The sequence below is a fragment of the Boleophthalmus pectinirostris genome, unplaced genomic scaffold (genome assembly GCF_026225935.1).
Source record: "Boleophthalmus pectinirostris isolate CB_2022bp ecotype Guang Dong unplaced genomic scaffold, ASM2622593v1 HiC_scaffold_17, whole genome shotgun sequence".
Classification (NCBI taxonomy): Eukaryota; Metazoa; Chordata; class Actinopteri; order Gobiiformes; family Gobiidae; genus Boleophthalmus; species Boleophthalmus pectinirostris.
Genome location: NW_026571115.1, coordinates 5695734 through 5723367, shown reverse-complemented (window position 1 = coordinate 5723367; position 27634 = coordinate 5695734). Strand labels below are relative to the sequence as shown.

Here is a 27634-nt window from a genome sequence, read left to right as displayed (position 1 = left end):
CTTGCGGGAGAATTCTCAACCACCGGAGGCATTTCTCCGTAACACTCGCGTCACTTCCGTAAACACTTGTCTCTTCCGGTGTCGCTCACATGTGTTTGCTGCTCCTGATCCACGGTTCTTCTTTGAGTCTAACCGGGCTAGACTGTCTCTGTTCAGGCTGAGGACCGTCGTCCTCTCGGGTCCTCGCTGTAGGACCGTTGCTGTTGTCTGAGCCGTCGCCTTAGCTTTAGCGTTAGCAGAGAGTGTTGTTGGACATGATGGAGCTGGACGATCGGGACTTCTTGACCACTTCTCTTGTGAAGACAGTCAGGTTTGGGGGGACAGTGGCGGACACACTTGGCCAAATACAAGAAGGTGAGTGGACATGGGTCTGTGTCAGTTTACTGCACACGTATAAGCCCTGTAATATAGATAGACGGCGTCACACTCTGGACTGGAGACATGTTGGGGCATGTCTGTCATGTAGTAATATTCCACAGTATGGCATTAAAGGGTCCATGTTACACTGTTTTGTAATCTGTTCGTTATAATGGTGTTTCCACGTCACAAAGACACACCTGCATATTTAGGCTGAGTTCTTCTCTCAAACTGAAAACAGTCTAATCCACCTTGTGATGTCATGTGGTAATATCCACTGTGTTTTTAAACTCCATACTCTTTCACTAGAATCATTCAGATCATTCCAGACCTGGAAATGCCAAACTCTACAGAATAAAAGGTGAAAGATGTTTGTTAACTTGATAATTCCCGCTTCATGACAACAAGCTGAAATAGAACATTTTGCGCTTTAAATGTTGGTGCAGGTTGGAGGGGCCGATAGTGCAGACTGACAGCCTGCCTCTGTCAGTCTGCCCCAGGGCAACTGTCGCTACAGTATTTAGTGGAACCATGATATTATACTTTACATAGACTGTATAAAGAAGAGGACTAAGTGAATGTGACGTCACCCATAGCGTTCAGCTCCACTCAAATGAAGCAGTTACAGAAGCAAATGTGGAGCCAGGTCCATATTAGGAATAGGATTATAGGATATAGATTTTTTTAAATGGACACAATCACGAAATCAAAACCTCACGATCATGTAGGGTGGGTTAATATGAACATTTTAAGACCAAAATGGCGAGGCTCACAGCAGCAGTTACAGAGAGAAGGGCCATAATATTCCAATGTAAGTCAATGGAAGACGAGGTCAGAAGGAGCCAGCAGTGCTCACACGCTCACTTCCTATTTGGAATGCGGTGGCTAGTGTGTTAGCTATGTCCATTTATATTTACATGCTATGATGCTGTATTATTCACATTTACATGTACTCTTATAAATGTGTTACTAAACATCTGCATCACTGAGGTAATTTTCCATGTAATAATGTATATGTGTGTGTGTGTGTGTTAGGGGGACCTGAGCGACTATGTGCTGCTTCAACAGCAGCTGACAGATCCTGAGATCAAGGTACACCACACTGCTATGAGAAATCTACAGAAGACCTGCACCGTATATCACAAATCTAGACTTAGAATTTGAAATGGCACATTTCTACAATCACAGAGACTGTTCTTACATGGTCATTGAATGAGCTGTGCTAAAATCAAAATACAAAATCTGTTGTTTATGACACCTAACCAGTCTCACACTAGATTGATTTGTGAAGTTCTACACGTTATCAATTTTGGATGGCGCTTCCTGAAATCGATCATGAAAAGGTCCACAAATGGACAAAGCGCTTTACCTTCTGCACATTTTTCACTAAAATAAAGCCATGTATGTTTTGGAATGTTTGTGCACTTGCTACCCACTAATGCTACACTGTCATTGGTCTGAACCATTGGATAACCTGGCAATCTCTGCTCGGACAGGACTCTCAGATTGTAAACTGGCTGCAGGAGTTCAGGAACTGTGTGACTCTGCTCAGTAAAGAGCATGAGCAGCTCATTCACACCGTGCTGGTGAGAATGCCACACACACACATGCTCTCAAATGTACTGTCCACTTTGGCTTCACTTTCTCCTCACCCTGCTTGTGTGTTCCCCTCTGCAGCGCCTTCCGTGGGTGGGGCGCAGTCAGGCTGTAGTGGAGGGGTACCTGGCCTTCCTCAGTAACCTGGTCTCCGCACAGACTGTGTACCTGTGCCCCTGCCTCCGCATGGTTGTGACCCACTTCATCCCGAGTGAGTTGTTTTTCTTGTAAGGGCTAAAAATGTCAATGTGGTTATTTTTTGTCATATGTGGGATATGTTTGGGTAGGACTTGGTGTTGTCACAATATTATAATGTCAAACTCTGAGGAAAACATTTGATACTGAATACCCATTTAGATACCACAAGTATTAAATTAGATGTACATGAGATGCATTGACTTATTTGGAATTGTATAAAGCTATTATCAATATAGTTTTTGCTTTTTTCCCCCTTTTTTTTTACTTTAACATGGGGTGAGACTACATCTAAAAAAGTTTGAATATCGATGCTTCATCAAATTTATTTCCATATTTTCATGCTATTTCTAGTAGTAGATTTTTAATATAGTGCACTGTCCATATTGTGACAACTACGGATGCACCGACCCAGCTTTTTCAGTAGCGATACTCATAATGGAGCATTAAGAATCTGCTGATACCTGATATTAACCGATACCCGTCCGGGTATACCTGGCTGAAATTAAACTGCAGCATAACAGTGATGTCCTGATCCAGTTTTTTGGGTCCTGATCTGATATTGATCTTCTCATTTTAAATTATTTTATTTACATAATTTACGGTTTGCCTTTATAAACAGTTATGTATTCCATGGTGAAATCAGCCCCAGTTGAATAAAATTATTAGCAGATGTAAACTAATTATGAATATGTTATAATTATGAATTTGTTATAATATTGTAAAATAATGTATAAGTCCTCCACAGTTTCAGGACACAGTGACAAAGGCATTATCTGATGTTTTATCTCACTGGTTCTAAATGCAGTGTTTTTACACCAGATTATTCATGTTTGAGGCCTGTAAAAAGATTAAAAGCCTCGAAGCACACAGTACTTAACATATGTAAACAAGCTAGCGCATTTGGCTCTGCAGAGAAGCAGTCATTGAAGCTGTTCTTACAATTGGTAAGTCTGCTGTGTCAACACGAAGCCAAACTGATAACATGAATCAAATTCCACCAGCATTCTGCTCTTTGTCAGTCCTAGAAAAAGAGTGTTTCCTAAATGTCGCATAGTGAATAGTCAGTGTGAAGCACGTCTGTGTAAAGGTGCAGCCAAACAGGATTGCGTAAAGTTCTCCATAATCCTCCTCCTAGGAACCACATAGTAAGAGGAGTCATGGTAGTCTCTATTACAACAAAGAGCACTTTGATATGAAGTGGAGAAAAAATAAAGAACCTTAAGCCCATCAGTCCATGCTGACTTTTTACTTGTGTGTGTCCAGAGCGAGTGACCGTGAGTGAAGGAGGAGTGGACTTCTCTGACTCAGACGATGAAGATGAAAGTAAGAAACACATGCATATGTAACTGCTCTGAACTTAGTCGTGCAAAAGCCCAGTAGTAATAACCCGTCTGTGTTCATCTTTTGTTCATTGTATAGTTTATCTGCATTGTGTTGTGAACAAATAGCCAGGACACGGTGCCATCTTTTGTAGTTTTAATCTGGTCAGGAAACCTCGGCTCAACACGGCGAGCAGCTCCACAAGGAGAGCAAGTCACATTAGCATCTTAAAGTTATCTCCTGTCACGACATGTGCTAAAGTCCATTACTGTAATAACTCAAACGTTGTACAAAATATTAACTCATAAATGTTTTGAATTACATGAATAAAATGTTCAATTAGGCTGTGATCATGTAATGGATAATTAAACAGAATTACATGATTTTTTACTGACAGAGCTAAAATCAGTGACCCACCTCAACCAAAATGCATTAGTCCAATAAAAGTAATGACAGGTGGAGTCAAATACCATGTAATCACCGTTACACATGCACATTTAAGTGCACTAAGCGCACACACTGTTCCACACACAAGAGCACCCTCTCCTGCTCCATGCAGTAAGTGTTACTGGTCAGTGTACAATTGGTTATACTTCTGTATACTTTTCAGACCTGCCCAGGAACTTTGAGCAATGTCACCACGCACTGCAGCTTATCTCCAAATACGTGCCATCGTAAGTCCTGCTCTACACATGCATCACCTGTAATAACCTCTGAGTCCAGGGGCCACTTTAACCTGTGTGTGTCTCCCCAGGACCGGCCGCTTCCTCACCCCCATCCTCCAGGAGAAGTTCCCCTTCATCCAGAAGTCCCCAAGGACTCTGGTCAGGCTTTTTATTCACAGATATTACTTTTCACTCTAAACTCACTCACTTCTTGTGATTTTGTTGCATCAAAACCACAGAATAGTTAGGATTTTCTGGTATTGACACTTTGCAGCTGATGTCATCAATATTCACTGGGAGTCTGATGCTAACAGAAGCACTGTTCTGTCTGAAGCTCTGTCACTCAAATAATCTGAGTTTTGTTTTAACACAATCTGACCATAAAAAACTGACTGTTGAGTTTTCAGATTGGATTTTTAAACATTTTTGGCAATGTTTGCTAATATGTGCATTGAGTCACTAAGGCTGAACCGCTGGCTGAACATTCTGCCATATCACTGCAAAATATCAATACTCAACATTTTTTATCTTTGTCCATTTTGTTAAAAATGTGTACAGATTGTGTCTAGTGAGTAGTTACTAGGGCTGCAACATTTAATTGGAATAATCATGATGAGTCAACTCATCAACTATTAGAATAATTACAACTTGTAGACTCTAAAATACATAAAGAGGAAGTAACATTATTTAAAATCAAACAAGAGTAACCTATTTCTCATTTCTAACCTATGTCTTTGATGAAAATGTGTCTTGCCTCAGTACAGTTATATTATATAAGCTGCTCTTGAGATTCAAACAAGTCTACTGTGTACTGTCAGCATTTAATTATAGAATTATAGAGCATTTTATTGTCAGAATCACAAGGTGACTGGTTAGCATGCTAGTTGTTAGCTTTTTTATGACGCCAAAACTCGGCTTTGGCCTCTGAAAGTTGTGAAAAGCGCTTAAAAACTCATTGCAGTGAATAATTAGGATGCTCTGAATGCATAAGGTGAGTGAGGAAGAACTTTGGACCACTGCAATTTGTTGACAAGGTAAACTAGTTTTTCAATTTCTTATAAATCAGGTACAGTGCCTTTGAAATTCTACGTCTGAAAGCCCTCAGTCACCAGTCACAGACAATATTTTAACCTTTATTTGTTTAAAAATAATAATAATAATAATAATAATAGTTTGATTAGTCTGTCCCTGTTGTATCCCAGTGACACATGAGAGCAGCACACTCCCTCACAGTGTTGTCACGATGCTCAAACTATTTTGATACTAAGGAATACACTTGATACTCCATACTGATTCTGATACCACCATGATAGATAGTCTTTAGACAGTAGAATGTAATTTTCAACATTAATTGATAGTATTTTCTTTTCTATTCCCATGTGTCCTGTGAATATAGCTTGTTTTGTGTCTTTCTCAAATGAGTATCTATTTTCAATACTAGTTTTAGGGTGGATTAGTTTTAGATTTTCGATACTTTTGACAACCCTGCTACAAACAACCATCCTCCCTGGTGGCCTCTCTCTCCTGACTGTACATTTGTCCCACAGGAGTGCTACGTCCACAACCTGCTGCGTGTGAGCGTGTACCTTCCCTCTGTGCGCAGAGACATCCTGGAGATCATCATAGACAAGATGCTCCAGCTGGACGTAAGTATCTGTGTGTACAGTTTGTACTAGGGATGATCCAGATACTGATGACTGATATTAGGCCGATATTTCTTCTACTTTTTGTTTTCATTTTAAACAACACAAAGTTTGATTTCGTTTGGTTTACAAGTCTCTATCCAGATCTCTGCTCTGTCCACAAAGCAGTGTTTTTCCTGCATCTACAAAGAGTTAAGCCTTTCATTATTGGATCACTACAGTATATCATTTATCTGGTATCAGTGCTTATTGGATCGATTTATTATTGCCCTAGATACCCCTAGTCTATCCAGTGTGTGTGCTGCAGTGGGACAGGTCTGACTTGTGTCTCCTCTCAGGTCAGCGCCTCCAGATCTGACATCGAGGAGGCCGAGGAGCTCGCTGTGCACCAGCAGCCAGATGAGGCGCTCTTTAACATGGTAAATGACATTATGCGTGCCGGCAGTGTGTGTGCGCGTGTGTGCGCGTGTGTGTGCGCGTGTGTGCGCGTGTGTGCGCGCGTGTGTGTGCGCGTGTGTGCGCGCGCGTGTGTGTGTGTGTGTGTGTGTGTGTGTGGTGCTCTCCAGGCATCAGCTTTAGAATGTAGACTATTTCACCACCACATTTCACTGTTATGATGCATCTTTCCACACTTTAAGTCTGTGTCAATCCTTTGAACTTTAGTTAAAATTCCCTTATTACACTATTTTCTGATCTCTGTTCTAATGTGGTTTCCACATCAAAAACAGACCTGGTGGTTTGTTTCATTCACACATGTTTAACACACAAACCCTGTATACTGTAGGCCAACCCACACCAGGACATTTTGACACACAGCAAAATTGCCACCTCCATTATTTTCTATGAGACAACACACAACACCACATCTGAAAACACATGGGGCATTCTGCACATGTGCAGTGAGTGCAGAGAGCTGCAGGAGAACTGCTGTTCTCTCAAACTGAAAACATGCTGTTCCACCTTGTGATGTCATGGTCATTCAGGAAGTGTTCTACTGTGTTTTTAAACTCCATACACCTTCACTAGAATCATTTGGGTGATTTCAGACCTGGAATTGCCCATCTCTTCTGAATTAAACATGTGTGAATGAAATAAAATGCAACTCCAGGCATGTTTTTGAGGAGAGAACAACATTATGGCATACATTAACACATAGGTTAAAGGTCACTAGAATCCACCCTGTTGGAGGTCTTTGACCTCTTTGTGTTAGCTGTAGGAAAACTCACATTTTTCTTTCTAAATAACAGTATTGTATTTTTACCTTGGTACACCTGGGAGACACATTGAAATATTTAACCCCTTATACTGTACAAGTGTTTGTGGTCATGTTCTCTCCTGTGTATTTGAGAAAGTTATTGTGTGTGTAGTTGTGAGCTCTTGTGTTGTATTACAGGACGAGGAGCTCCATGCACAACCCCCCACTTCCTCGCTCAATGCCCACCCGGTGGCAGAGCGACTGGACACTCTCATGGCTGTGCTCCTGGCTTATATCAAAGACATCTGCCACGTCAATGGTACAGTAGAACTGGGTCTGTGGGGACGATAAGATGAATATGACAAAAAGTAAACAAACCAAGTATGGAATACGCTGATACACTTCTAGGTCACTACTGGTAAAAACATAGATGAGTCTATTGAATGAGAATACTTTTAAAAGCTAAGTTTAGTATTTAACATGGGGTGGGCAATTATTTATATCCATGGGGCCCCATGAGAAACAGAAAATCTTGTGGAGAGCTGGTCCAAAATGCTTAACTCAATTCTGCATAATATTAATGGTGATTCTTTATAAACAGCATTAAATAGCATTGTTTTGACAAGCCCCTCCTTGAATCGCCACCTTATCCTGGTGGAGGGGTTTGAGTGCCCAAATGATCCCAGGAGCTGTGTTGTTGGGGGCTTCATGCCCCTGGTAGGGTCACCCAAGACAAACAGATCCTGGGAGATGGGTCAGACTAAGAGCGGTTCAGAAGCCCCTATGATGAACAACATACAGAGTTCAGTAATGTCACGCGGATTGGAGGTACCGGGACCCCACCCTGGAGCCGGGCTTGGGGTGGGTGCTCAACCTCGAGCACCTGGTTCCCGGGTCTTCCCCCACAGGGACTGGTTGGGCTCAGCCCGATGGAGCGACATGGGGCTGTCCTCCCGTGGACATACCACCTGCGGGAGGATCATTAAGGGACCGGTGCATGGAGGTCTGCACGGCAGTCGACGGCAGGTTCTGGGGACATGGAATGTCGCCTCGCTGGGGGGGAAGGAGCCTGTGCTTGTGCAAGAGGTTGAGCATTACCGACAAGATATAGTCGGCCTCACCTCCACACATATCTTTGGCTCTGGAACCGAACTCCTAGACAAGGGCTGGACTCTGTTTCTTTGGCGTTGCCCACGGGGAGTGGCGGCGGGCTGTTGTGGGCCTGCTCATTACCCCACGGCTCAGCTGCCGTGTGTTGGAGTTGGAGCAGTGTGGAGTACCTGGCCTTTCTTGGAGTCCCAGGGAGGGGTACTGGACAGTGCACCGACCGGGAACTCTATTGTTCTGCTGAGGGACTTTAGCTCATTCATGGGCAATGACACCTGGAGAGGGGTGATTGGGAGGAACGGCCTCCCTGATCTGAACCCGAGCAGTGTTCTTTTATTGGACTTCTTTGCTAGTCACAGTTTGTCCATAATGAACACCATGTTCGAGCACAAGGGTGTCCATCACTGCACGTGGCACCAGGACACCCTAGGCCGAAGGATGATGATCGACTTTGTTGTTGTGTCATCTGACCTCCGGCTATGTATCTTGGACAGGTGAAGACCTGGCAGGACCAAGCGACCTATGCCAGGGTACTGGAGAATCCAGCCAATAGTCGAACCTCGGATCCAGGAGGAGCAGTGTAGTTTTCTTCCTGTCTGTGGAACACTGGACCAGCTCTACACTCTCCATCGGGTGCTCCAGGGTTCATGGGAGTTTGCCCAACCAGTCCACATGTGCTTTGTGGATCTGGAGAAGGCATTCGACCGTGTTGAATGTCGTGGTGTCCTGTGGGTTGTGCTCTGGGAGTATGGGGTTCGGGGCCCTTTGCTAAGGGCTGTCTGGTCCCTGTACGACCGGAGCAGGAGCTGTGTTCATTGCCGGCAGTAAGTCAGACCTGTTCCCGGTGCATGTTTTTACTCCCCAGGGCCTCCTCTGTCACCGGTTCTGTTCATTGTATTTATGGACAGAATTTCTAGGCGCACTCTGGGGTGGTGTGCACCCGAGTGTGAAGCGGCTGGGATGAGCTTCTCCAAATCATGAAGCCATGTTTTCGACCAGAAAAAGGTGGCTTGCCCTCTCCAGGTGGGTGGAGAGTTCCTGCCTCAAGTGGAAGAGTTCAGGTATCTCAGGGTCTTGTTCACGAGTGAGGGGAGGATGGAGAGTGAGATTGACAAGCGGATCGGTGCAGCGTCTTCAGTGATGTGGTCGCTGTATCGGACCGTTGTAGTAAAGAGGGAGCTGAGTCGAAAGGCAAAACTCTCGATTTACCGTTAATCTCCATTCTTCCCCTCACCTATGGTCATGAGCTCTAGGTAATGACCAAAAGGACTCCGCAGGGTGGCTGGGCGCTCCCTTAGAGATAGGATGAGAAGCTCAGTCACAGGGGAGTAGAGCCGCTGCTCCTCCACGTCGAGAGGAGCCAGTCGAGGTGGCTCTGGCATCTGTTCCGGATGCCTCCTGGGCGCCTCCCTCGGGAGATGTTCCGAGCATGTCCCACTGGGAGGAGGCCCCGGGGAAGACATGCTGGAGGGACTATGTCTCTCGGCTGGCCTGGGAACACCGTTGGGGTCCCCCAGAGGAGCTGGAGGAATTGTCCGGGGTGAAGGAAGTCTGGGAGTTCCTGCTTAGACTGTTGCCCCTGTAACCCAACCCCAGATAAGCGGAAGAAAATGGATGGATGGATGTTTTGATGTTTTGTTTTGTTATGACAAAGAAATGAAAATGTGAGGTGCCTTCATTTTATTTAAAAAATAAAAATAAAAAATAAATAAAAGCAATGCAGCCTTAGTTCCATGTATGAGGTGAAATGATAAAAATGTATTTATTTTGTAATTCTAAATGATCTTAATCAGGCCGGTCAGAGTATGTAGGCCCCAGAGCTGTACAATGCCCAGCTCTGATTTAGCATCTTAATATCATTGATATGATTTTTCCTGTCTTAAAAACGTAAGAAAAACAGAACCAGTTCATTTTAAACAGTTTGCAGTGGTCCAAAGTTCTTCCTCACTTACCTTTTGCCTACTGAGCATCCTAATTATTCACTGTGATGAGTTTATAAGAGCCTTTCTCAACTTTCAAAGGCCATTGTAGAGTTTTGCCATCACAGCAATGCTAACAACTAACATGCTAACAGTGCACGTCCTGATTATTACCCAATATTCTATTTATAATGAGATGCACACACTACACAGAGAACTTATGTTGACCTCAAGAGCTTCTTATACAATACATCTGTACTGGGGCAAGACACATTTACAAATAAATAAATACATGAACCAAACATTGAGTACAAGACCTGAACATTTACATTTGTTTAACAATAGGATAACTGAAAACTCTTTGAGGTGTGACATCACAATCTTGAGCTAGACTCAGTATTCCCTGTTCTCAGTTTGAAATTATGACATCAACAAATTCTTCAGGAAGAATGCAGTGGGTTAAGTGCTGTCCAGGCTGAAGCCGACTATTAAGGCTCTATTACTGTTGTAATACTCCCTACATGCATTGTCTGACTCTTGTGTGATGCTTATGTCCATGCCCTGTGTGTCTGTGTGTGTCTGTGTGTGTCTGTCTGTGTCTGTGTGTGTCTGTGTGTGTCTGTGTGTGTCTGTGTGTGTCTGTCTGTGTCTGTGTGTGTCTGTGTGTGTCTGTGTGTCTGTGTGTGTGTGTGTGTGTCTGTGTGTCTGTGTGTGTGTCTGTGTCTGTGTGTGTGTGTCTGTGTGTGTGTCCAGGCACTCTGCATCTGGACCAGACCAAGGCCCTGTACAGAGACCTGCTGGCCGTGTTCGATAAGATCATCCTGCCCACGCACGCCTGCTCCCACGTCCAGTTCGCCCTCTTCTACCTCTGCAGCTTCAGGCTGGTCAGTATTAAACATGCACACATGCACACACACATGCACATATGCACACATGCACACGCACATGTCTGCTCCCACTCCCGCTCTCACGTCCAGTATGCTCTGTTCTACCCCTGCAGCCTCAGACTGGTCAGGATTTTTTTCAGTATAAACTGCAAGATTAATCTAAAATGGCTTAGTAATAGAAATCGTGATGTCATGTGCTTGCCTGGGGTCCAGAGTACACACTGGTCCAAAACTCTACAGCTCTAACACGTGAGTGATTGGACAGCGCTGTGTGAGTGTGGCTCAAGGCGTGGCAGAGGGAGTAGGGACCACACTGATTTCCCTCTGTATAAAAAATCCAGCGATGTCTTGTTTATTAAATGTAGAGACAGACCTATGATATATTGAGGCCAAAATGGGCTAGGGGTGAGTTTGTAGTTAATTTAAATTACAGAATGAAATCACAGAATTTAAATTGGGTAAAATATTCAAACTCGACCCTTTATATACAAAAATAGCTGCTGCTGGTTGCTCTGGATTCTAAACAATCCTCAATATATCAGGATGATATTTGTTATCATTTCTTTTCTGGCCTGTCGGCTATAGGCCTTAAATCTCCAGCAGAGGCAGGTATTTAGTGTTGTGCAACCTGCTGCACACAAAGCTGTATTTTACCACTTTAATGCAAAGAGGTAACTGCACAACATGTGAATTCACAACTCTTTTAAAAATTTGTGGGTATGGCAATAGGCAGTAGTAAATACGCAGTTGCGCTGGATTCCAAAGCAATCGACGTCAGTCGATCTGCAGTAAAAATGTGCACAGGCCAAAGCTCACACTGACACACTGTCAGACTGCACTAACATAGATCACTATAGTTATGGATGGGAGTTTAAGTGAAACAAGCTTGAATGAACAACAAAAGAACATTTAATCTTGCCAACTTAACAAAAGTTAACTTTCCCACATTACACAATTTTTTTGATTTATGTTATAATTTTGTTTCCTCATCACAAACAGACCCGGAGTTGTGTTTTGTTTCTTTCACCCATGTTTAACACAGAAAACATGCACATTTAGGCTGAGTTCTTCTCTCTAACAGAAAACAATAATTATAATTATAATTATTAGACCTGTAATTTCAGCTCTAGAAATGCCCTTCGCTACTATACAAAAGGTAAAAAGAGATGTTAACTTGAAAACTACAGCTTCATTATATCACAAGATGGAACAGAGCATTTTGAACTTTGGAGATGTAGACAGATGAAGAAGATTACTCAAACATTTGTGAATGAAACAAAACACAACAGCAGACTTGTTTTTCATGAGGTATCAACATTATAACATGGTTTAAAGTTATTGGACCTTTTAATCCAAAGTCATCTTCTGTAAGAACCCCACTGGAGAACGTGTGTGCACAGAGACAGTAATGACTCACGTGTGTGTGCGTGCGTGCTTGTGTGTGTGTGTGTTGTAGGCTCTGTCAGAGGCCTTCCTGGAGCACCTCTGGAAGCTGGTGCAGAACCCTTCCCTGGCTGCAGTGCTCCGGCAGGCCGTGCTCGGGTACATGGGCAGCTTCCTCGCCCGTGCCAAGTTCATCCCCATTGCGTAAGTGCAACCCCCCGAGGTACGAGGAGGAGGATAGCTTCTCCTCACAGCTCCTCTGTGTATAGTCTGTAGTGTGGCGGTAAACTCCACACTACAGTGTTTTGTTTTGGGGGTTTTTTTTTGTTTTTTTTCGCTGCTCCTGTGGTCAATAAAACACACTGTACACTGTTGGAATCTTCTTAAGCCTTACACGATATCCTCTTTCCTTGTAGAACACAAAATGACTTTTTAAAGATATATTTGTTGAATTCATTCAAATTGCATGACAGCTTTGACTACTCGTTTTACTAAAACTTAGTTATTACAGTATATTTCAGTTTTTTTAATGAAACTATTGCCTAGTTGTCCCTAGTTTGACAATGTTAAGGTAATTCCATAACTGTTATAACTAGGGATGGGCATGATTAATCGATTAATCGATAATTGATCATTAAGACTTTCATCGATTACGTTAATTTTAATCGACAAACCGAATGTAGGTTGCTGTGCGTAGTGTGACCAAACAGGGATCCGTACATGTAGCTCTGCACTCAGAAGGAGCGAGACACAAACAGTAGGTCAGCCTGCAGCGTACCGAAGCACAAATGTGTATTTAAAGATGATTTGTACAAGAAATTCCACGCTTTCTGTTGCGTTCGGGACAAGTGTGAGTCCTTGTGCACAGTGTATAAAGCAGCACATATGTTTCAGTGTCCAGTGAGAAAAAGTTATACCAGGTGAGAGTCGCTCAATGTCAATGACGAGTCCCCACCTCCCTCCCCCCGTACGGTGTCCTGGTTTTGACAAATGCAAATCTGGTCACACTAACCTGTATTCCACTGAATCATGTCTTTTAATCAGACAGAAACTGACCACATCAGCAACACAAGAGCTGTAGTTTTTATCTTCGCTGAGTTTATGCAAATTAGCGATGCGGTTTTAAGTTTTGTTTTTGTGAGAGTTGCACAAAAATGAATTAAACACGTTATAATGTCAAACGGGCTGATGTGGCTCTAGAGTCGTTGCGGTTTATATGTCGTAAAGTTTAATTTATTTATGCTGATTAGTAGTGCAGATAGTAATAATAATGATGATCATTTTAATATAAAAACGTTAATGATTAATCAATAATCGATCGTTAATTCTTCCGACGATCGATTAAGAAAATTTCATCGCATGCCCATCCCTAGTTATAACCATATTTTAAAGAGGGGGTGTGTAAAATTGAAGTTTTGGAGCTTTCTATCATGTTATAATGTAGTTTTCTCATCACAAACATGCCTGGAGTTGTCAAACTTCTTGGGTTCTTTTTAAAGACAATACAGTGTTGTCTGGTCTGCTATATTGTTTTTAAAAAGAACCCAAGAAGTTTACCGTACATAAGAAGACAAAATTAACATTTTTGGATTAATACTGGAGTTGTGTTTTGTTTCATACACATGTTTTAACATGCAATTCCTGCATATTTAAGTCTTCTCTCAAATGGAACACGCTCTCTTCCACCTTGTGATGTCATGTGGTAATACAGGAAGTGCTCTGTTGTCTTTTAAACTTTCACTAGAATCATTTGGATGGTTTCAGCCCTGGAATTACCTGTCTTTACTGAACAAAAGTTAAAAGCTGTTAACTTGTTACGTACCAGTACATGACATCACAAGGTGGAACAGATGATAGATGTAGACAGATAAAGAGTTACTCAAACATGTGTGAATGAAACAAAACACAACTCCAGGTCTGTTTTTGATGAAGTAACAGTATTAGAACATGGCTTAAAGCTCACAAGACTGTTTTTGTTAATATAGGACTTCAGCAGTTTTGTAAAACAGTTGGTATTCCTCGTACTGAGCACTGTGCTGTGTTCAGGACGGTGCGGGCGTGTCTGGACCTACTGGTGTCCTGGATCCACTCGTACCTAGACTCTCAGGACTGTGTGGACAAACAGTACTGTGACCTGAACCTGCACGGGCCCTTCTACAGCGCCTGCCAAGCTGTCTTCTACACTCTGGTGTTCAGACACAGAGCCATGCTGGAGGGCAACATGAAGAGAGGTCTGACACTACACGCTCACACCTTACACATCTTACACCTTATATCAGACTGTATTTAGGCTGTGCAGTTTATTGGTAAAAATCAGGTAGAGCGCCTTTAATTACAAAACAGAACTAGTTCATTTTAAAGAGTTTGCAGTGGTCCAAAGTTATTCCTAAATTACCTTATGCATTCTGAGCATCCTAATGATTCATCATGATGAGTTTATAAGCACTTTTCACAACTTTCAGAAACCACAGTGGAGTTTTGCTTGCCAAGGGTCCAGAATACACATTTGTTAATTTTTCATACTGGTGAATCTCCCTGAGATACAAATACGGCTGGTCATGAGGTAAAATGTAAGGGAAAAAATATCACAGGGGACAGAAAAACTGTGGTGGATTTCTGTATAATTTATGAGAAATGCCATTTAGTTCATAATGATGAGTGACCAATGAGCTCCTTCATTTCAAACGAGTCTCCGAAATAAATAAATCTGATTGGACATTCATGTTTGTTTCTGGCTCTGGCTCGAGATGCAATGGAGGGAGTGGGGACAAAGTAAGTCTTTATTTATATAGCGCTTTTCACAGACATTTTCTGTCCCCAAAGACGCTTTACAGAGCATTATTCAGCATTATTCATTCACTCTATACCCTGTTGATGGTAAGCTACTATTGTAGCCAAAGCTGCCCTGGGGCACACTGACAGAAGCGCGGCTGCCATGCCACTTAGCGCCATCGGTCCCTCCGACCACCACCATTACTCACACACACACCACTTTCATACTAGGCAATGTGGGTGAAGTGTCTTGCCTAAGGACACACAATGACTGAATTGATTGTATTTAACTGACCTTGACTATCAACTGTTCATGGAGACCTGGAGCATGTTTTTTTGGGTTGATGGGGGAAACCCGAGCGACCAGACTCGTATCACTCTCTATAACACGAATATCATTCTGGATTTGTCAGGCAAGAGTTTTGCCATCACGGGTAATGCTAACAACATCTAGCATGCTAACACACACTTCCTGATTACCAGATAATATACCTTTACTGAGGCAAGACACATTTTACTCAAGTTCTGTTCTAGTTCTGTTTTTGACATTTTTAAGATGGGGAAATTTGGAACTGCACCTTTGTAATTTTTAATCTTTTTAATTTATCAGTGACCATTAGAAATGACTGAATCTTAATTAAAATGTGATTAATTATCCAGCTGTACAGTTTGTATTTGTGTTCCAATATAATATATAATGTAAACGTTGTGTTCATATCATGCAGCTCTAAGTGTGTTCTTGCTGTGGTGTAGGTCTGGAGTACCTGCAGAGCCTGAACCTGGAGCGCATGGTCATGTGTCAGCTCAACCCTCTCAAAGTGTGTCTGCCCATGGTCACACACATGTTCGCCGCCATCATGAGGTACGCACACATATCCATCTACTCAAGTACTTTTAGGCTCTACTCAAATACTTTTACCACAGTCACACATGTATGCCTCCATCATTAGGTACTCACAAACTTTCATCTACTGAAGTACTGCTACTTGAGTAATATGTACAGTGCAATAGTAAGTTGTGGTTCCTTTTCCCAGTGTGAGTTAAGTCGAAAAGTGACAAACGCTTTGTTATGTACGTGAAATGATTTTAAGATATGTGTTTCTTGCACTGCTCTTTCAGAGATGATTTAGTCGTAGTAGTAGTGGTAGTGGTAGTAGTGGTGGTAGTAGTGGTGGTAGTAGTGGTGGTAGTAGTGGTGGTAGTAGTGGTGGTAGTAGTAGTAGTAGTAGTAGTGGTAATGATAGTAGTAGGAGTAGGAGTAGGAGTAGGTTCTGTCTGTTTTAATTACAATAACTACAATAATACCCATCGCTGATCAGGCCTGTTGACAGAATTTGGTGGCCCCAGGGTGAAAACCTCACATGGAACTCCGTCTAATACACATGAGTAGTAGGAGGGTCCTGTTCTGGGCCTTTAAGAGCCATAGAGACCAGTGTGACATATCCTGTACCAGAAAAGTGACCTTGGCAGTTACTATTTTCATCATTTTTAAAACCTGATAAATGTCTTTCTTCCACACATACAGGACTCTAGGTTGTAAACATGTGAACCTGTGCTGAGGTTTCTAAAAGAATGTGGCCTCTGTGTGTCCAGGAGATACCAGGTGGTGTTCTGCTACACTGTCATCGAGAGGAACAACAGACACATGCTGCCTGTGGTACGCAGCTCCACCGGAGGAGACCGGGTCACCGCCAACACCAACCCTCTGGACTGCTTCTTCCCCTTTGACCCCTACTTGCTCAAGAGGTCTGTGCAGACCCCCACCCAGGCCTTGGGGACACTCATCCCACCGCCACAGACTAGGGCTGCACAGTTTTTTGATTTAGATTTGTAGTTGATGTATAAAAAGTAGGATTCTGTGTTGAGAAGGTTAATGTCAGACGTGTCCAGGAGCATTCACATTTGAGCAAACACACAATATGAACTTCTGAATGATTTTATTTTTAATCACTAATATTTTATTGTTTACAGTGGATATTCTATTGCCTAAATAACTGCTGTCTTTGCTGTTTGATAATTGCACACACTCAAATTGCAATTGTGATTTGATTTGGATATTTTATGCAGAATGCTACAGACCCTTAAAGGTGCACTATGTAACTTTCTGGTTGGGGCTGTGTACTTGCTTGTTTCTGTGGAGATGTCATGTCTGAGATGAGTGTAGACGTCAGCTCCACAGGCCTGTAGTCAGTGAGTCAGTGATCGAGGAGTGAGCATGGAGACTGATTACTATAAGGAAATTCATTCACAAAACCCACTGTGTTGTATTAAACCATTAGACAGCAGCCCTGTCTCTGTGTAGATGAAGAACTGATGTGTATAGTGTTTGTGTGTTTGCTCACTGTGTGCTCACTGTTGTGTGCTCACTGTGTTTACTGTTGTGTGCTCTCTGTGTGCTCACTGTTGTGTGCTCTCTGTGTGTTTACTGTTGTGTGCTCTCACTGTTGTGTGCTCTCTGTGTGTTTACTGTTGTGTGCTCACTGTGTTTACTGTTGTGTGCTCACTGTGTTTACTGTTGTGTGCTCTCTGTGTGTTTACTGTTGTGTGCTCACTGTTGTGTGCTCACTGTGTTTACTGTTGTGTGCTCTCTGTGTGCTCACTGTTGTGTGCTCACTGTTGTGTGCTCACTGTGTGCTCACTGTTGTGTGCTCTCTGTGTGCTCTCTGTGTGCTCTCTGTGTGCTCACTGTTGTGTGCTCTCTGTGTGCTCTCTGTGTGTTTACTGTTGTGTGCTCACTCTGTGTGCTCACTGTTGTGTGCTCTCTGTGTGCCTGTACAGGTCGGGGCAGGTGATCCAGCCTCTGTACCAGGCCTGGGAGGAACCAACTGACTCTGAGCTCCACGCTCCCACAGCCAAGCACCAGGTACACACCACATCTGCACTATGTTAGTTATGCCTTTGAAAGGAATCAGTCATTTTGGCCAATTTATTTTATTTATTACAATGATTTTTAGCCTATTCTTTTCTGTCAAGTTGCACAGCTTTTCCTGTGCGACCTCCCTTACTCATAATGAGGGAGCCCGCCCGATGACATACTTGAAAAAAGGTACTAAATCATAGCCTCAAATTACTATTTTTTTTGCACAATATGTAACTCGTAGCCAAGTTTTAGTTAAGTTGTTCACTATGGGCTCAGCCCATTGGCCGACCACACACAGTAGAGATGCTGGATGCCTTGTAACGTGCTGAGGTTCGTAAATTCGGAGTGTGGGTGGAATTCTCATTTGTTTAGAGCCACATCGGGGCAGAAGGCCACAAACACCAGAACAAGAAACCAAACCAGGAATAACCCAGGGCTGAACCTACCCATGTCATTAGCAGATTATAAATATATACACTCTGCAGCAACAGAGCCGATCGCCGGACTATACCGGACTATACCGGGACTATACCGGGACTATACCGGGACTATACCGGGACTATACCGGGACTATACCGGGACTATACCGGGACTATACCGGGACTATACCGGGACTGGACCGGGACTGGACCGGGACTGGACCGGGACTGGACCGGGACTGAACCGGGACTGAACCGGGACTAAATCTACACTGTGTCATTAGTGGATTATAAATATATCCATGCAGTAACCGTAGAGCTGATTAGCAGGACTATTTGGGAACAAAATAGTAATACTAATAATTTGAGGCCATGATTTAGTATCTTTTTTCGCATACATCATCATGCGGCTCCCTACATTACAGAATCTCGTCAGATTTTTTTTTGTCTAATTGATGTGGACCTTTTGAAAATGTTCAGTTGTTTTGAAATAAGCCTTCATGTTTAAGTCCATAGCCCACACAAAATGCTCTGCTCCACCTTCTGAGGACATTAGTTAGTATAATCCATGTACCAGTTCCCTATTTGAACAACAACATGTTTCCATTGGAGTATAATATGAAAAATCAAAGGGAGTTTGTGGTAGTTGATTTAATTACAGTATTTATAGATGTATCACACACTTGACTGCAGATACACATACTGTTCACTACACTAAAAATAATCCAGGTTGTTTATGGAGCGTCCCTGGTTCCTACTTAGCGTGCTGTTCTTGTTTGACAGGAATCCCAGGAAGACGAGGACGATTTCCTGCCCGGAGAGACCCCAAAGGCAGAGGGCATTGTGGGAATGACGCCGAGTTCATACGAGTCTGCAGCTCTGAGCTCCAGCAGTGTAGGCTCTCCCCACTTTAGCTTCCACAGGGGACTCTAGTCTCATTATACAGGTCTGAACCAGGTCTGAACCAGGTCTGAACCAGGTCTGAACCAGGTCTGAACCAGGACTGGGCCCGGACTACAACTGGATTCAAGGGCTACACTATGTTCTAAGACAGACTCATGAACAAACTGAGCACCTGAGCAGTGTGTGTCAGACGCCGTCCCATCCTCCTGTAGTATTAAACTGAGACGTGTGCAGGTCACATGTGTATAGTTCATCTGCAGATGTTGTGGTGTGTCTGCTGCCCTCCCACGTTCTGCTGTGGTTGGAGAAATACAGTGGGACAATGGACCTTGTTACTGATAGAAATTATCAGGAAAAGAAACATTTGTGAGTTTGACTTTTGGAGATTTCTTACTACAGGGCTGGAAAATGGCTCTAGACTTGTTTTGTCTTCCATTATGAGTTAGAGACCTATGTTTTGATTTAAATGTGTGTTTCATAAATTATGTTATAGCCTTGCTAGATTCTCTCTGGACCCAGTTACTTTCAGCACCGTGTCATTATGTTGGTAATACTTACACCAGGATGTTTTTTACAGTATTGAAAAGCACTATGTAACTTTTCTGACCTTGCTTGTTATTACCAGTGGTGGAGTGAGCATTTTACACCTGGGCCTTCAGTCGTGCTCTGTCTGAAACAGTACATTCCTCACGAACTATTTTATGGTTATAAAAGCATGTTATTATACAGAAACACAGTATAAAGTGTGGTGGAGATTCTGTGCACAGAGAAGTGAGGAGATGGGGGTACGCGGTGCGCAGAGAAGAAGTGAGGAGCACCGGGGCTAAACCAGGACTAAACCAGGAATAAGCCAGGACTAAAACAGGACTGTTTGTCAGGACTGGCCTGAAGGTGCGCCCACGTAGACTGTCAGGTGACCGCAGACGAAAGGACTGTGCCGGGGCCGGGGCTCTGCGCTGCACAGGGCTCAGTGCAGCTGTTGCCCGATCACGCTTTGCGGACACTCTCTCAGTCGCTGTCTCGCTTGCTCTCGCTCTCTCTCAAGTCCAAGATGAGTCCTGGTGTAGTCCTGATTTAGACCTTGTTTAGAGTTTTAGTGCTGGTTTCACTACAGATGCATTTTGCTGCTTTGGCTGGTTCGCTCTGACTGTCCAATCACAGGTCTGAATCTGGTGACGTTGTTCACTGCTAGAAGGTCCTGGTGACACCAACTTAATCTGATTGGTTGAAGCAACAGTTTCATTTGTTTTGTGTTCGATGTCCTGCAGAACGGATTGTGAAGGCCTCAGAGACACTTCTTTGACTTTGACTCTGCCTGGCAAGTGACAGCTGAAATGTGATTGGTCAAATGCTTTAATATGAAAATACACGTGTTATTTAATAATAATATAATTAACAGATATTTTTTTAGGCCAGCAGAGAAGGCCTTGAAGGCCCTGACACCCTGCCACTGGTTATTATTTTGTCTGGAATCACTGGTTTCACAGTATGGCATTAAACTGTTTCCATGGAGATAATCTGGTGACAATTTGACACAGAGTTGAATGTTTTTAAGGTGCATCTGGTATATGAAGTAATCAATAAATGCAAGAAAGATGAGTTTAATGCCATAATGTGGAGAATTCAAGACCGGACAATAACCTCTTCATGGAGACAATGGTAGACCTCCACTACAAAAGTTCCACAGTAGAGCTTTCATTTAAATTATAGTGAGAATTGTTCATAAAAATAATGTAGTGTGTTTTTGTCTGAATGATTGTGACAGAATATCACTTTTTAAGATATTTTTATATATTTTATGTTAAAAGAACAATTTTAGTTGGAATTCTCAAAAATGGAAATACCATGGAAACAATAAAGGTTTTTTTTTTTAAAGTATGTGCTTGTGTGAGACCTGAACCATTTTAACAGAATGTCTAAATGCAATTAAGATTACATTTGTGATTTGAATTCTTGGATTGTGTTCAGAAATCACATTTTAAACATGTTCAGTAGCATTAACGTTTGGAGACTGAAATATTAACTGCAAAACTGATCCAAGAATCGCATGTATTTCAGAACATGTTTGTAGAGGTCTAAACCACGGGGTACTCATGACTGTACAGGGTATTTTGTTGTTTGCAGAGGACATAATTGCAGTTTATAAGATTGCAGTTCATCTTGAGCTCTACTGTGTGAATGTTCATTCCCTGCACTGTGACCCTGTGGTTCCTCTCTCCATCTGCTTCTTCTTCTGAGACTTCCTGAACCCCAGACCCATCTCACCTCCTGTTTGTGCACTAAACTAAACCACAGATTGAGATGGGACTAAATCAGAACTAGGTGATTTCTGTATTTCATTTTTGGACAACTGAAATGTCTCCTCCTGAGCAGTAGGTGGTGCTCTGGCTTTTTGGCTCTCCACACTTGGCAGCGTAACAAATGTTTAACGTAGAAATTCCTTCACTATCAGATTAAAAAAACTGTAACCTGCATTCTGTATTAAAAAAGGTACTACAGTCTGAACCTACAACTGAAACTGTGTCTCCACAGCAGATAGAGACACATCTAACTTTGCCTCATACATGGACAGAACATGCCTCATGTGAAAGCACCAAACCTCCAGAACTCCCTCCCTGAGCTGCAGAGGCTGCACTAGCACTGACTCATGACTGATGGAGGTGCTGGAGTTTAGACAGCGACCGCTTGAGATCAGAGAGAGACATTTTAGGTTTAAACCAACTGGATTTCAGCGTTGAACCCAAACAACCCAAATGAGAGCGTCATGTGAGGCTCTTTCTGCGTTTTGCTTTTTATAATCTATTTTGGTTTTTATGTGAACATGTTTACCTCGTCACAGGACACAGGTAGGTCAAGTTTATGAAATTTAAAATTAAAATCCTTCATACAGTGCTTTTAAAGGGCTCATATTTCACTATGTTCTGATCTATGTTCTAAAGTTGTTTCCTCATCACAAACCTGGAGTTGTGTTTTATTTCATTCACACATTTAACACAAAGACACTTCATATTTAGGCATCTTCTCTGACAAGTAAACCACTCTGTTCCACCCTGTGATGTCATGTGGTAATACAGGAAGTGCTCCACTGAGTATTTAAACTCCATACACTTTCACTAGAATCATTTGGATGATTTCAGATCTGAAATTGCTGAAAATCTGTTTTTATGAGGTAACAAGATAGTTTACAGCTCACAAGAGTTTATTTTGCGTAATGTAGAGTGTTGGGGAGTAACAGATTACATGTACCGGAGTTACATAATCAGAGTACTAATTATGAGTAACTATTCATTTACAGTTACTGTTTCGGTGAGTGGTAATTAGATTACATTTACTTTGTTGAAATAAATGGATTACACAAAGGTATTTTCCTGTTTTCACATTTTGGGCTATATCCCTTTTTTTTTTCTTCTTCTTTTTTTTCCAGTAATTCCACTCATTGCTGGACACTAAAACCAGGTCTAAACCAGGTCTAAACTAGGTCTAAAACCAGGTCTAAACCAGGTCTAAAACAGGACTAAAATAGGACTGAAACAAGGACTAAAACAAGGACTAAAACAGGACTAAAACAAGGTATAAACCAGGTCTAAACCAGGACTAAAACCAGGTCTAAAACCAGGACTAAACCAGGACTAAAACCAGGTCAAAAACCAGGACTAAACCAGGACTAAAACAAGGACTAAAACAGGATTTAACAGGACTAAATCATGCTGCATGGACTGTGTCTCCTCCTCTTCTATCAATAATATTTTTAATTTGGTTAAGTAAAGACTCATCTTTGCTTCTCTACAGCAAATCAAGTAATCCAAAGTATTCAGATTACGTTACTCACTTTAAGTAATTTAATGGATTACGTTACAAACTACATTTTGGTGTATGTAATCTGTAATCTGTAGGGGAATACATTTAAAAGTAACCTTCCCAACACTGGTAATGTAGAACCTTTAACAATAATCGGAGCCGCCCACATGTGCGTGACATATTTGTCTCCGGGTGTGTGCGTTCATTAAAGGAGGGTCTGGACACCGGTCAGTCTGTCGTCATTTATTATAAAACAGTAAAACAAACAAGAGGCCACACGATGAAGCGATGAGTTCAGGGACTGTGTGGAAGCTCACCTCTGCCACACTTTCCCAAAGTACGAGAGCCGCCTCTGAACGCAGTACGGGCCACGGCGGGGGTGGGGGGGTGGAGCATGCATGGGGGAGGGGCCTGGCTGTCCTCTCACATGCAGCAGGACAGGACCAGAGACTGTATATAGAAGTGGACCTACCTAACCTGCTTGCTGCTTATGAACTGGCTCCATAAACTCTGGTTCCAATTAACTTTCTATTGAAAAAATGTGACCCCTCTGTCTGTAAAGATTTCTGTCTGTTTGTTTTAACACTCTCTGCGTGATCCTGGGGCTTTTATTTCACTATTTTGTCTGTAAATCAATGTACGAAGAATAAAAACAGACCAATCAGGTGCCTTCTTTCGTTGCCTCCAGCTAAAGTCAGCGACAGGTTTGATTGACAGCTATCATGCCTTGTTGCTAAGCCTTATTTGTTGAGGACTAGATCCACAAACTCTGGGGTTGAATAATGGCACCACTTTCTGAAGCTATGGTGAAGAAAATAATCTAACTCCTGTTTATTTCTCCTGACAGAAAAGACATTGAACTTTGTGTCAGCTTTGTTTTATGAAGATAGGCCCAAAAATTACAGAGATATGAACCATCCAACCATCTGACACTTACAGCAAACTCCACCTGAACATTCTGACAGGTCTCAACTCAGTTTAAATGATGGAAATTATGGTGTCCCTTAGTCCACTTCTCTACACAGTCTATGGACAGTACACAATGGAAAAGTAAAACATGGGCTTGGACTCATGCACTTTTGGGTCCTGAGCTGGTCTGTTTGGCAGTCCGCTGAAGAGTCCCGGGCCATTTGACCTCTAACCGTATTGTCCAATGAGAGCGGCTTTGGCATTAAAACGGAAAGTGGGCTGTCCGACGGGGGAGGGGGGGGGGCATTATTGCTGGGTGTGTTGCCTGTTTCCTAGGTTCAGAGCCTGTTCTCCGGCAGGTCCCGGGCCTCCCACAGTCCTGGCCTCACATGCTGATGTCCGGGGCCTCCTCCTCCTTGCTCCCTGTGAGGATCAGAACAAGACTCAGACACACAACTTTCAAGTCAAGTCAAGTAAAAAAGTAGAGTAAAATAAAGTTAAAAAGGATAAAGTAAAGTAAAGCCCAGTTCAGATGATCACTGCTGAGAGGTTTTTACTGCGGAACATTCCTGATCACTGAGGGATTACACTGACAATAATGAGATGGTTTTACTTTTGAACTCTTCTTTGCACACTCACAGTCCCTGCACAGTCACTCCCTCCTCATACTTAGTAGAAAAGACTGGAGCAGACTGTAGTCACATCTAACCTGGGACTGAAAGACATGACACACAATCTGTGCCATAGGTCTTTCCTACCAGTGCTTTCCCCAGGGGGGTCCAAGCCCTGAGCTGGACATTTTGAGATTTAGATATTGTATTTAATGTAAAATAAAATGAACAGAATTGTTAACTTGGGTTATATAAAAGTGTACATTAGTAAAGTAGATAATATTGTTCAAATATGCACTGTGAAACTTTCTTTTCTAGTGGAGGGTGCACCACCTGCTTGTGTCCACAGACTTGTTATTGCTCACCCTGGAATTTCCCACAGAATGGCATTAAAGATCTATGCACCCTCCAGCTGAGGTAGTCCTGTCCAAGACTAGCTCAACATCTGGAGCCTGGACCCTGAGCACAGATCTGTGGAGTCCACTGCTCCTGACAGTTTCCCCAGTGGCCTTAAAGGATGGACCAAACTTGGAGAAAGTAGAGCTTATATAAGGTACCATTTATGCAAGGTATTATTGTACACAGTACAAAACTACAGTGAAAAGCTTGCATATTTACAGATCTGACCTGTAATTTGGCCTGGTGATGTTACATGCTCATCTCCATGGAGAAGATACATGTAATGCCATACTTTGCTTCATTTCAGGGAAGACAACAACATCCTCACAGAGGTAAGCAGGTTGTGGAGTCTCCACAGGAAAAGTTTCATATTGTTCCTTTAAAATGAGGAACCATTCCATTTAACTGTGGGGGTCCCAGGTTCTGGGTACCAGTTTTACATATTTGGACCCCCTGCCTCAAACCAGCCCCCCCACACACATGTAATACAGCTACATTAGATAAATCCGGGTGAGTGTGGGCTGTACGTGGACTGTACCTTTGTGGTCCTCTGTCAGGGCTCCCGCACTCTCCACCAGCTCCTTGGCCTCCACAGCCAGCTGTAGGGCAGGGTCCCGGGGGGAGTCAGGGGAGTCTGCGGAGGGGGAGGAGTGACTGCTGTGGACCAGAGCACACAGGGTTACACACATATACACATATATGTACAAGTATATACTGACCACTGTGGGCACAAGAGACCAGGACTTACCCCGTCTCTGCACACAACAGGTTGGGAGTGGACAGCACTTTGTGGACGTTCTGAAAGACACAGTGGAGGAAAAGGGATAATATATAGTTTATATTTTAATTATACGTGTATGTGTAAGTTGTGCAGTCAACAAAAGTGTCATAATACTGTATGATATGTTATAGTAGTCGTGTTGACAGTGGTAAACCAGGACACATGCATCTCTGACCCGCCCCCTTACCTGTGAACACCCTTCTGACCCCCCTGACCCCCTGTACCTGTGCAAAATCCTCTGACTCCCCCTCTGTACCTGTGCAAAACCCTCTGACTCCCCCCATGTACCTGTGCAAAAACCCTGACCCCCCCTGACCCCCCCATATGTGGTCAAACCCCCCTGACTTCCCCCCCCATACTCTGACCCCCCCCTCTGTACCTGTGCAAACCCCAGCAGTTTGCGGTTGGAGACCTCCAGGTGTCTACGACTGACCTCGGACCTCCTCAGCTGTGAGTCGATGGTGGACAGTCGGCGGGTCAGCTCACGCACGTCTTCCTACAGATACACAGGGTCAGAAGGGGTCAGAGGGGTCAGAGGGGTCAGAAGGGGTCAGAGGATTCACAACAAGTCAGTGTACATGTAGGAGAAAGTCCTGTATGCATGACATTGACATTATTAAGTAAAAATAATGACATCCCAGTGTAAAACAGCTTAGAGAGCAGATGAGGAGTGACATACACACACACACACACACACACACACACACACACACACACAGACACACACACACACAGAAGTGCTGACAGGGCGCTCCTGTCTCACACAGTCTCATACACTCTGAGGTCAAAGGTCAATTCTATGTATATATAATATATATATTTTTTTTGTTATCAGAAAACCCAGAAGAATCCATGAGGCCTGATTCATCAGTGGGGATTTCTCATGAACTGAAATGTGCAGAGAAAAGTGTTTGGCGCTGTTGAATCTATAGATGTGTTCGTTGATCCAGGGTTTGTGCCTGTAACTCTGTGAGTAAGACTGACAGCATGTGAGATGTAGAACATTATTCTGGACTGCAAACTGTTTCCAGACTGTTGGATTTTGCATTTTAAAGTAAACTCTTAATGATGCATTATATGTGCACAGCAAGTGGCTGTGTCTACGCCCTCCCCAAAACCAGATGTTACTTATTTTTCTTTCGTATTGTTAGACTATCTACCAAGTGTGTCCCGTATGAAGCCCCTTGTTTGCCATCTTTTTTTTATCACCACCTGACGTATGTTCTTCTCAGTAATGCTTCTGGCAGCGTGCGAGTCTTTAGGGAAAGAACATTGAATCTGTTCATATAAAAAGACTCAGCCCACAGTTATAGCCTCCGTACTTCCTCCTCCACAAACACAGCCATATCTGACAGTGACAAACCATACGCTGTGGTGATAAACTGTGGGTATTAGTGATTGTAATATATACTTTATAATTACACAAGTACTACTACAGCCACGAGGCTTGTGGTGCTGGGATAAAACACCTCTACATTTGTACACAGTCAGGGCGTGTTGGGTGGACACGAACCTTGGCCCCTGCTCCGGGTTTCCTCGTTCCCAGCTGGTTCTTGAGATCCCGGATCTCAGCCTCCAGGAGCCCAATGACCTCCTCGTAGTCCTGCTCTGCGCTGCTGCTGCCCCTCTGCTCCACGGCCTGAAGACGAGAGCGCAGCCGGACATTCTCTTCCACCGTCACACACGCCTTCTGCGCACACAGAGCAGCAGCAGAGAGAGCAGCATTTACACAGCGCCTTTGTGTCTCACTCAAAGGTCTGAGTGCAGTTAAACAGGACAACTGATCCACGAGGGTCAGCAGATCTGTGTCAGGGCACTTTGAGTAACACACAAGTTACTCCTCTGTGTCCTGCAGCATCACAGGCAGCCACCAGGGGGAGCCAGGAGAACACAAAAACAAAGCCCTGTCCTA

At 43.2% G+C, this 27634-nt stretch overlaps 2 protein-coding genes across 2 annotated transcripts in view; one reads left to right on the top strand and one right to left on the bottom strand.

The window, feature by feature from the left end:
- The first annotated feature begins 69 nt into the window (after nucleotides 1–69).
- Nucleotides 70–21094, top strand: rrn3 (RRN3 homolog, RNA polymerase I transcription factor). Its single transcript, XM_020918434.2, is given in 18 exon segments — nucleotides 70–335; nucleotides 337–354; nucleotides 1393–1449; nucleotides 1854–1943; nucleotides 2035–2164; nucleotides 3415–3474; nucleotides 4082–4145; nucleotides 4226–4295; nucleotides 5684–5782; nucleotides 6118–6198; nucleotides 7173–7293; nucleotides 10754–10884; nucleotides 12344–12474; nucleotides 14317–14501; nucleotides 15796–15904; nucleotides 16636–16788; nucleotides 17821–17905; nucleotides 19105–21094. Coding segments are annotated over 18 exon segments (1815 nt in total). The 5' UTR covers nucleotides 70–254; the 3' UTR covers nucleotides 19255–21094.
- Nucleotides 21095–23799: 2705 nt separating this feature from the next.
- Nucleotides 23800–27634, bottom strand: part of si:dkeyp-72e1.9 (syntaxin-binding protein 4) — a 72973-nt gene continuing 69138 nt past the window's right edge. Inside the window, 5 exon segments of the mRNA XM_055152774.1 lie at nucleotides 23800–24354; nucleotides 25480–25598; nucleotides 25690–25739; nucleotides 26102–26218; nucleotides 27236–27412. Of these exon segments, the coding sequence (XP_055008749.1) occupies nucleotides 24317–24354; nucleotides 25480–25598; nucleotides 25690–25739; nucleotides 26102–26218; nucleotides 27236–27412 (501 nt within the window). The 3' untranslated portion in view covers nucleotides 23800–24316.